The 12,025-nt window shown below is 35.4% G+C and overlaps 1 protein-coding gene across 1 annotated transcript in view; it reads right to left on the reverse strand.

The window, feature by feature from the left end:
* The window catches only part of LOC144441044 (E3 ubiquitin-protein ligase LRSAM1-like), a 39,327-nt gene that overhangs the window by 7,255 nt on the left and 20,047 nt on the right, over positions 1-12,025 (reverse strand). Inside the window, exons 5-11 of the mRNA XM_078130554.1 lie at positions 6,101-6,254; positions 5,360-5,481; positions 4,377-4,467; positions 3,414-3,571; positions 1,885-2,007; positions 1,030-1,117; positions 411-462 (exon numbers count right to left, since the gene is read on the reverse strand). Of these exons, the coding sequence (XP_077986680.1) occupies positions 411-462; positions 1,030-1,117; positions 1,885-2,007; positions 3,414-3,571; positions 4,377-4,467; positions 5,360-5,481; positions 6,101-6,254 (788 nt within the window). The remainder of the gene's footprint in view (positions 1-410; positions 463-1,029; positions 1,118-1,884; positions 2,008-3,413; positions 3,572-4,376; positions 4,468-5,359; positions 5,482-6,100; positions 6,255-12,025) is intronic.

Consider the following 12,025-nt stretch of genomic DNA (forward strand, 5'->3'; position numbering starts at 1 on the left):
TACCCAATTTAACACACTGTTTTCATATAGCCTTCTGTGATTGGCTTAGATCATATCACATGGGATGGACTATTCACCCTTAGTGACCTCAATTTGCATATAGGGGCACTAGTCATGTTCCATTTTCCCTAGGGCAATATTCATGCAGCACAGACATCTTATCAGGGATATTTGCTTTGACTACAGATAGACTATGTGTCTGAGAATGTGATATGTTATTTATTGCCTGGCCTTATTCGGGCACTAGTTGACATTGCATTACCTCTTATGCTTTTATGTAGGAACTACAGAATTTCAGGGCTTCCAGCACTAGTTGCTACATAACAGCCCTCGGGGTAATACATGTTGACTAGTACATCCTGGGCAGGCAGTAAGAGTATTATATCACCTCTTCAAATATGAAAACTTACTTTTCATTAATTGCTAACAACTGTTGCATCAGCTGTTGTGAATTCTTCTCAACTGAAGAGGAAAATAAAAAAGGACACCACTTGTAAATAATTAAATCTGACCAGACACACATTAAATACAATTGTTGTTAGCACATGTCACAACATATACAATCATGTATTGATAATTCAAGATGAAGTTAAATTTATGTAGTTTTGGAATTTGTCAGTTGTTTTGAAAGCATTCGTATTAAACTGTGAAAATTGTAAATTTTGTCTACTGTACTTTTGAGTCTCACGTTACAGTGTGCATGTTTTGTATAAGAATAACTTGTGACATGACACCAATGTATCCTTTCCTTCAACACAACACAAACTGATTTTGCATAATATGAATACAATGATTTAGCAGTTGTTTCCACAGAAAAAAAACAAAACAATTATATGCATATTCAGCTAAAATAAGTCCAGGGTAGAAATAAGTAATGTTCCCAGTACCACATTGATGTCATTTCCCATATGAATAATGTGCACAAGTTTTGTAAGCATAGCATTCACATGAAATGTATCAACTGTAGTAAACATACCTTGGTAGAGTGCATAGCATTCACATGAAATGTATCAACTGTAGTAAACATACCTTGGTAGAGTGCTGAAACCAGCTGTTGTTGCTCAAAGTAGTTTCTTTCAACTTGTGATTTTATACCCTTGTCCATTTTCTCTTGATCCTGAAGAAATAGATTTGAGAAAGACGTTATGTTATGTTGGAACCAGTTTTTAATCTGCCACACAATGGAAATAAGTATTAATTGCTCTGTAGTGTTATCCTCAGCAATACTATTATACTATGTTTTTGCTATATTTTATTGCCAAATAAATTCAAATTCAAATTCACACACCACTGATTATGAAATACATGACTGTATATATGAAGTGCTAATGGCATTCTAGCACCATTATATTTACATTCATTTAGTACTGATCCAACAAGTCATTTTGTAGTTTTGGTGAAAATAACACATCACAATTGACTTTCAAATGTAGTTTCCAGTTTTCCAGAAAAGAATAGAGGGCTCACAGCCCTGTTACCTTGTGTCATAGAAGACACAGAAGTCAGTAGAGAGGCTCAGTGCCTATGTTATAACTTTGTCCACAGAAAGCATAGAAATTGTAACAGGATGCACCCCCCCCCCCCATAGCTTGCTCATGGAGAACAAGAAAATTCTTCTTCTTTTTTTTTTTTTTTTTTTTGGGGGGGGGGGGGGGGGCAGTGCCTCTGTTATAGTTGTCCACCGAGAATATAGAAATTACAAGATGGATCACAGCCCCTTGATATCTTGGTTCAACAAGAGCACAGAAAAACCAACTGAGAATCAAAAAGAAAATGCCAATATATAGGGGGCATGCCATGACATACATTGTATCTGCCACACTAATACTACAGCTGAAACACTGTGATTCAAGATATATGATATCTTTGAATTTAGAGTCCTACCTCTGCAATAACATTGAGTAGTTCTTCTCTATGCTGCTCTGCCTTGGCTATTATCATCTCCTGTTCTCTCTGCTGCTCCAGAAGCTGACGTTCTAACTGCAGAGATTGGAGTCTTTTTTGTTCCTGTCATAGATAAAACAATATCGCCAATGACATTGCAGCCCAACTGAATATGCTTTAAAATAATTCATTTATATCAACGAGTCTTTGACCAAATATAACATTTTCACATCTAAATTACACAGTTATTTTACATTGATCAATTTATTATCTATACATCCTTAGGAACATCACTACCACATACCTGTATCAGATTTATTTGTCAAAAACATTCTAAAAGAATGATTTTTGACCCAGAATAGCATTTGTTGTCACAAATTTGCACTTCAAGAATCTTATCAAATGAAACTGAACAAGTCATAATCTACACACCCCTAAAATAACATTTATGGCACTATAGAACCAGGAAGTTCAGTTGTGCTAAAATTTAAAAACAACAACAATGAATTAACTATCACAACCACAGTCAGAATATGTAGCAAACAAAAGATTATAGTGGATGTATGTTGAGGGCGCACTCCAATATGGAGCTCCACATTAGATTGGCACTTGGGAATCTAATGTACTGACTTAACACCCTAGGTTGATGTGTTTTATGTGTAGGTACTTTATGTGTACAATACTGTGTTCTGCAGCTGAATGAAGATATTTTTTTCAACCAATTGACTTATTGTTACACTGGTGGCATCAGTGACCAAGCTTATCCTTACTTGCTACATGTACATTGAATGTACCAAAGTATTGACATCTATATACTGCCTATGCACTGGACAGAGTTCCTTATCAACATGTATTTGACAAGCTAATCTTGTTTTCATACCACTAGAGTGACAGTACGACCAAAGTGGATGACACAACATATACAATATGGATGTGGGCCAAAACTTTATTCAAACACATGCTGCAGTCTTGAAAAGAACCATTAAATTTGTGAATATAGGTATTATATGTATATAATTCTTATCTCATGTTCAAATGGAAGTCTGACAAACAGCCACAGCTGTAACAACAATATACATACTGTATGTATGTATGTATGTATGTATGTATGTATGTATGTATGCATGTATGTAAGTATGTATGTATGTATGTATGTATGCACATGTATGTATGTATGTATGTATGTATGTATGTATGTATGTATGTATGTATGTACATGCCACATATCTATGTGTACTCTAAGTACATGGAAAACTTCTGGGAACAAAAACTACATGTTAATATAGTAGAATTGGTTTTTACACAACTGTTTCTTTTTTAATTTTTGTCTTGACGACACATATATTGTACCGATGTGCGATCATTTCAAAGAAAATGAAAAAAACAAATGAAGTAAATGAAATGTTTCATAAAACAACTGATGGCGCTATACATAATAATTCATTCCACCATCTTTATGTACATACTTCTGCTCCCCTTCTAAATCGAGATTCACCTCTAAAGACATACCTAACTTGCTATACACTCACCTTTGCTTTCTCATACTGTGATAGTGTACTTTGTAATGCATCGTCATCTTGCTGTATAGCTTTGATGGAATGTATACTATCTGATGTCGTCATAGAGGTAGGCACCTCCAACACATTGAGTAAAAATTTGGCAGGCGGCTGATACTCTATGCCAACAGCTGAGAAGAATAAATTTGGAAAAAAATCGACAGAATAAAATGTCAGACGCCACAACTACAGGTAACTCTGTATTTTGATTCATCTCTGAGTAATGTGTATTTGGGGCACACCATCTAAAGTTAACAAGCCGTTAGAAGACATGAACTTTCAGTGTGCCTCTAATAAGTAAGTATGTCTGTTAAGTCTTACAAGACAATGGTAGAACAGTGAAAGAACAATGGAGGTGAAATTTGGTGTTTAATTCTTGGCAATTGCTCAAAACTTACGCGATGTGAAATCATCAAATGACTACAGAACCCAAAACTTATGAAGTCATCTTTATTTCTGGGAGTTCCATTCCCCTTTAAAATCACAATCAAAGTACACATGTGGCAGAAAAACAAGTAGTCACTAATCTTACTTCTCCGGAGGAGGGGGGGGGGGATTTATTTGTACACATGTCACGACTAGTTGGGAGAATGAAGGTTAAATGTTTAATTAAAGTGTTCAGTCCTTGTAATGCTTAAAACATGGAATACATAGTAAAGTACACAGTTCATTATTCAAACACTGTTATTTAAAGGAGTTGATGATATAGGCTGAACCTAGCCCAGAGACTTGCCTCTCTCTGGCTTGACAATACCTCCATGCTAACACTAGGTTGGCACTGACACCTTGTAACTGGAAAGCACCAACCCCATGTTAACACAAGGCTTAGAGTACTCAGAAAGGGATTCCTGGACTATTCTGTATATACACACGTACACATATTAAAATAATTACATGTATGTGATGTTCTTGTGTAAGATTTGAATGTTGACTTACATGCACATAAGAATTTCATGATAGCTTCTGTCCCTTCCTCACATGTCCTTGCTGGTGGGTATGACATCTGTTTACTGTCCACAATCACATTCTGTGTTTGAAGAAAATAGCCAAATTTGTCATCAGTGTTGAAAACCTGACGTATATAGGTAAACTCTGTCAGCATGGCATCACACTTACACTATACATAATCCAAGTTATACCATGTACATGTACAAGCCAAGTTATAACTTGTAACTTGTACCATGTACCCCTAGTTGTAACTTGTACCATGCACATGTACAAGCCAAGTTATACCATGTACATATACAAGCCAAGTTGTACATATTCGAAAATACAATACAGGATTTATACACTTGTTATTTTACATAATGACGACATTCACCTACATCATAGGTACTATGGTGCTTGAAGATACATGTAAATCAAAATGTTCAGCATCACCATTATTTTTTACTTTTTTTTGTCAAAAATCATACTTGTACAGGTATGACAGTTATTATATTGTTCCCAAATATTTTTCTTCACTTTGCTGAAAAATACTTGAGATGGGACATAAGAGTTTTGTCCATACTCATAGTGGCAAGGCCCCTTATGTCATTCATATTTCCCTCGGCTAAATGCAGAAAAATATTGGAACAAATATCTACATATATATATTTGGACACAGAATATGGGATTCATTTTTGGTCAGCTCATGTCATGGACATATATGTAGTTAGTAAGTCCTGTATCTTTGGTTCTGTAATTCTCAAAACAGGAGTCAAAATGTTAAAAATCATCTTTCTTTTTTACTACTTATTTTTCAGTATAAATCAAGTTTAAACTGGCATTCTTGCATTACTCCCCTAAAGAGTTTTCTCCATTCAACTAGAAAATATTCATAACGGTTTGTGTCTGCTAGTCTTTTAGCTAAAAACATGATAGGTTTACACTTCACTATTGTGCCTTTGTCTCTCAGACACAACTTAACATGGTCTTACCTCCAGTGTTCTGACTTGGCATAGATTTTTAGGTAAAGCCTTGATTCCGTTGTCGGACAGATCCAAACTACGCAAACAGCTCAGGCGACATAGTTCAGCAGGTAATTGTTGTAACTTATTACCTACAAATATTTAGACAGAATATTGTCACTTACAATGTATTACACACTTATCTGGTCAAAACATCACAGGAGACTTACTACGGTACATGGTGTATGTTCTCTGGCAGTGCATCATTTTTCAAAAATCACTGAATAAAATGAATGACGTCAACAGCCCCAGCAAAGTCAAATATATCAAACATGGGCCTGAAGAAACATTCAAACTTTCCTCCACACTCCTCCACATAGACACAACATGACCTAAACCAATGTTCTCATCCTGGTCTATTTATAGTCTACAATGTAGTTACATGGCAAAAAGTTTCCGTCTACACATGTACATTGTAGACATACACTAGATTAGCAAATGACATGAAAAAAACATTTACAAAGAAAATATACTTTCATTGTATTTCTCTTACAGAATATGCTACAAGTCTTATAACTACAGGTATGTTAAAATGTATCTTTGCAACCCTGGTAATCACGAATTTATGAGAAAGCACATTAACAATTTCTTAAATTTGCCATTTACATTTTACAATGCACACTGTATGTGCTGAATTCTGTATAAACTCAGTGGGTGTGTATAAATATTATAACTATACATGTACTAATCTTCAGCCATACATGTACATACCTTTGACAATCAAAGTTTGTAACATTTGTAGATTTCCAAGTGACCTGGGTAACTTCTTAATCTTGTTACTACCAACATTCAAAATCTGTAGATTCTGCAGTTCTCCTATTTCTTCCGGTAGTTCAGTAAATTCATTGTTGTGCAGATCAAGTATCTGTAAGTTTAACAGTTAGTAAAACAGTCAATGTTAAAATCCAATGTTTCAATCCTGTATTCTTAAAAGTGACGCCACAGGGACTGAATAGCATCATTCTTTTGTTCTGGACCCATTTTTTCTATAACTTTACCAGCTGTCTTTAATCCCAATGATCTGATGATCTGACCTTGGCCTTGAAATCTATCCATACATGATTCAATCAAAAAGGCAGATATCATATGAAGGTGATGAGGAAATGGAGGGTTCAGATTTTTCATATTTGATGAAAGACATATTTTACCCTTAAAACTGCAGTAGCTGTAACTGGAAAGTTTTTAAAAATTATTTAGTTAATTATATTAGTTTACATATAGTTGTAATATTGTACATCTTTCAACAATATTGAATCACCTGTGGTTGATGTATTTGTGTAGCTGTACACATGATATGGTAGTACAGTAAATTTGAACAACTTAATTTTTGGGTCCACACCTTAAAATCAGCACCCCAAATTGATCACAACTTCAACCTGTTACTTTACTTAAAATCGATAAAACCGACCCCTAAGCCCTTCTGTCTGATTATTGGTATTGTTACAATATTCAGTAAAATATAAGTTGGTGGTTGTCTGATTGAGAAAATAACACTGTAGTCACACAGTTAGACATAGTGCAGTTTTAAATTTTGATATGTGACGTGTACTGAATGACAACATGATAATCTACATCAAATACTGTGTATATACCAATGTAATCACTTATACATACAATGTACACACATATGTATGTATGTATGTCACTTTATGAGTTCGTTTACAGGACACAGCCATAGTAAAATATCAATTCTGTGTTCACAAGATATTGAATGTATTTATCATGAATCATGTTAAAAGTAAATGACAATGGACCACATTTTAGAACAAGCTAAATTGAAAATAATGCAAAGTGGACCCTTTTTAGACTCTTCAGCTCAAAAAACAAACAAAAACAGAACCAATTTAGACCAAAGGGTTACAAAATGCATCCCAAAGGGTGGCACATGTATGTATACTCAAATAAGGGGAGTACCCCCCCCCCCTCCCGGAAGAGTCATCTCTTCAGATCTTCTTGAGATCAATGCACAGATAGCTCTAGACTATTTTACTTTTTCTTCGTATCATTTCAAAGAATGAGTCTAAAGTGAACAAAATCATTCCTATTGCTACTCTTTATTCAGTAAGACTGTACACCAAATTAAACCATTTTCTGTACGTACCACAATCATTTATACCTTCCATATCAACTGTAAAAGTATACTGTTTCATTTACTAATTGACCACATTAGGCCATATGCTCTAAGCTTGTAAATAAACCAATTGAAACAGTATACTTTTACACTTGATATGAATGCTATAAACGAGTGTAGTATATACAGAAAGTGCTTTACTTCAGTGTTACTCATTGTAAACAGAGGTTGGTTACTCAATATCATCATTTAGAAATTAATCAATAATGAAATATGGTACATGATGTACATCTCCTATGACACATATAGCTATCATAAAATAACTGACTTTAAGGTCATATTTTCTTATCTCTTGAAATGATAAATTACACATTAGATTAACGAGCATAGTTTGAGGTCATGTCTTTTTCAGAGATAATTTTGCTGCAATATTCTTATTTATGGGGAATGTCACTGCAGGAAATATATGGGTATTTTCCAAGATTTCGGGTTTTTAGAAAGTGATAAAAAAAATGTAATTCCATGTAAAATTTCACAAACATTACCAAGAGACACCACATTGAAACTGTTTTTCACCTTCACTGTTCTCATAATTGTCCACTCTTGCCTCATGGGACTTACATGTACACAGTGTACATGTAGTTTTATTATTTACAATGTATTAGTTACAAAATGTACCTTCATCACAATTGTATTTATCTGAAGGTACATGCACTGTAGTATGCACTTTGGTAACATCGTACATTCTGAGCATTATTACATGTACATGTATATATGTACCAGATATTAATTGCACTGGTGCATGTGCATACTAGTGGTATTTTCACTGTCGTACAATACCGAAAAACATTACCTGCATGCAAATGATATCCAAATGAGGATGTGATATTTCGCTACACACAAAATCACATGATCACGCTGTATGATTTTTATGGAAATTTGACGTTTCAGATAAACATACACGTATGTAATAATAATGTGAGTACTCGGGAGTATTTGCACTCACGCTTGCAGTGTTTTCTGCTGCACTTTCACGAGTGTAGCTTTCACGAGTGTAGCTCGTGAAAGTACATGTACGGGTGCAAAGAACACTGCAAGTAATCGTGCAAATACTCCGCGTACGCCACACTTGCACTCACAAGGTCATGATGTTCTGTTATTGAATCACTTGAGGGTAACTGTATAATTAATAAGGTACAATGAAGCCGATCAAATTGATTATTAGGTCCACACCCTAAAATCAACACCCCAGGCTGCACAATCACAATTTCAAATTGTGACTACAATGTATACTATACATTGTATTGATATATTTCACCTCTAAGTAATATGTACAACATTTACATTATGGTATTTTGACAATCTTCAGTGAAAATCGTTGATTGTCTGACCAAAAAGTAATAACTCCAGTTACAGCTAGTACACCTTTGAGATGACAATTTTTTCAGGCATCAAAGGAATGCATCAACATTAAAATTGTAAGTACATATATATATTATATACATTAAAAAATTTGTATTTACAGCTAAAATGATGTACAATGTAGGCTTGTGTTTCACTCATGGGACAGTAATACCTGTTTTTGACACAGAGATACATACATTTCAACTCTGGACTAACAATAACATTAAAGTTACTTGGTCTGCAACTGAATGCTTTTACATTATTTCGATGCACATTAAATACTTACACAAAACTACTCTAGTACAAGTGTAAAAAGGATACATGACGTGAATTGTATGAAAATTCATCTTCCGGCGTTGTTTCTGAGCGATAAAGTTTGAGTTGACCCCACGGCAGAATATGTATGACCCGCCATGATTCAAACCGTTCAGAATCGATCACCTGACAACCACATGTAATGAGCATGCGCAGAAGTAATTTATGCGGTGACCTAGCTCGGTGACCTATGCCCGGCCGGCCCAGGATCGGAACGTGACCCAGCCATGTCAGATGTAAGTATATAAACAAATATACGTGTTTCTAACCAGTGTTTTCGAGATCTTTCCACCACATATTGCAAATCTGTAAATGTGTCATCGCTTGATGAGAATATGTAGACGATTTGTGCAAATAGTAAAATCTATATTGTGTGTGACATCGTGATGGCATGGGCTCTAGATCTAATAAACTGGTGATTTGTTTGCACAAACCAAGTTTTATGGCCATCAAAGTACAAAAACAATTGCGTTGTGTGAAGGTCAAAGTTATTTGGGACATGTAACGAGCAGAAAGCATTACTTTTGCCGACAAATCGAACCAGAATTTACAAATACAATTGTGTTTCAGGAAACTTCCATTTGAAATAAATGCAAGAATGCAACTTTTTTGGCTGCAATTTTTGTGCATTGTATTGATTATTTCCCCAATGTGTGTCATGATACTCATTGATAGGTCCCATACGATTCCAATTTTTTTTTTTATTTTCCTTTAATCTGTCCATTATCAAATGTATGCAAAATATATGTATTGTTTCATTATTTTCAAGTAAATACATGTAATAAAGTACATAAGGGAGTGTCCAGATTTTACTTCAAGGGGGACCCAGAGGATTTCCACTTTTCCTTGTGTATTTTTTCAAGGCCCCCCCCCCCCCCCCACAAAAACTTGGGAAAAATTGATGCCCCCCCCCCCTGCAAGTACTTTATTTTTCCATGCCCCCCCCCCCCCCCCCCCCATAGACTCACACATATATACAAACACACTTTGTGGAGTCATGATGGGTGAATGGTTAGCGTGGCTTGAAATCTACAGATTGCAGGTTCGAGCCCTGTTGCTGCCTGCTGTTTATTTTTGAGTGGCTAAAGTCCTTGGGCAAGATTTGAACCATGACTGTGCCTCAGTCAAACCAGCTGTATAACTGGGGACCTGGTAGGATGTAGGTTGCAATGTGAAGGCTTTAATCCTATGCGCTTAAATGGCTGCAATGGATTGTATGCTCCCAGGGAGTTGAGGAAGACTAAAGGGCCGCTGTGCCGTTTCCGAGCCAGGGGTAATAATTAAAGCACTTTGAGCATGGAGTGGGAAAGCACTATATAAGAACATTATTATTACACATACACAACATACATGTATGTATGTGTGTGTGTATGTATGTATGTATGTATGTTTGTATGTATGTATGTATGTATGTATGTATGTATGTATGTATGTATGTATGTATGTAAGTGCTACTTTTCTTTCTTCAGGCTAGTTTTAGTGGTTTGGAAGAGGGTGCTGTATGCAGGACAGGAAGGGGTAACAGGGTAGGGTTAGGGAAGGTAGTATGCCTACCATTGGCGATATTGACAACCAATTACAAGACAGACAACAAAGAATGGAAGTAAGAACATATGTTCATTTTTAACGATAGTACATCATAGAACCTCAAGGGTCTATGAGTACATATATATTTAATAGCTGACCACAGAATGAACATGACATTATTCACATCTCACAAACGCTTCTTTCAAAGCTGCACTAGCAGCTTCTGAAATGTTTGTTGTCCATATTTTTGTTAGATGTAATGACTTCCTAATGATATTGTCCACCCTAATGACCACTATAAAATCACAGGTGGTGAAACATACAGTATCTGTACACACACTATAAATCCAAACCAAATAATCTGTTGTTACAATTGTAGTTATCCAATGACATCACAATTTCAACCTAATACTGTACTGCTTGGATGAAAACAATGTTACTGATTTCTAATCGTGGGCTGTCCAATAAAAAAACCCATTTCAGTTACAGTTAGTGATGTTTTCATCTCGATCTACATTTACTATTCTGTGTTGTTTACAGTTTTAGTATTACAGGTTGTTAATCAGCTACAAGCACTATTTCAATATTTGTAGTATGACCTCCACTGGACCTCTAGTGACAATAAAATTGAAACGAAAGTAAATGTACATTCTCAATGTGATATCCAAGTTTTTTACTGTAAGTCATAAGTTATCAAGGCCTTGAATTAGATTAGGAACCATGCATACAATGTACAGGAAACAACTATTCTGATATCAAGAAAGACAAACACACATTCACAATTTATGAAGACTATGCTACATTTGAGCATAGATGTTCATGAACTCTGGATTCATTAGTATCCAATGGAAATTTCTACATACAGTAACAATATTTCTTAGAAGCAAATCCCACATTTTCACCGACATCTTGTTAGCACTGTACTACTATGGGCTGTTTGTACCTGTCCCAAAGAAATGTGAAACAAGGTGGAGTGGTACAGCTTATTAAGGATCTGTACATACAAGCTTCCCAAATTAGGGAGCCTTCAGTATTGACAGGGTGAAGGGCCAGAGGAAATCACACATGATCTGTTAAGTAAAACATGACCCTCTTCCCCCCATTTGTAAAAAGTGACCCTCCCCTTTGTCCCATTTTGTAAAACATGACCCTCCCCATGACAATTCCATAAACTGAATGTTAATCAATCTTCCCATTATATGTATACACTCACTGTTGCAGTTTTTGGACAGACTCTGTTTTCGGACAGATATCAACTCGTCCCATGATCCTTGTTGTTTTCTTTTGAACTATCATATTGTCATGCTCAAGCACTCATA

The sequence above is a fragment of the Glandiceps talaboti genome, chromosome 10 (assembly GCF_964340395.1).
Source record: "Glandiceps talaboti chromosome 10, keGlaTala1.1, whole genome shotgun sequence".
Classification (NCBI taxonomy): domain Eukaryota; kingdom Metazoa; phylum Hemichordata; class Enteropneusta; family Spengelidae; genus Glandiceps; species Glandiceps talaboti.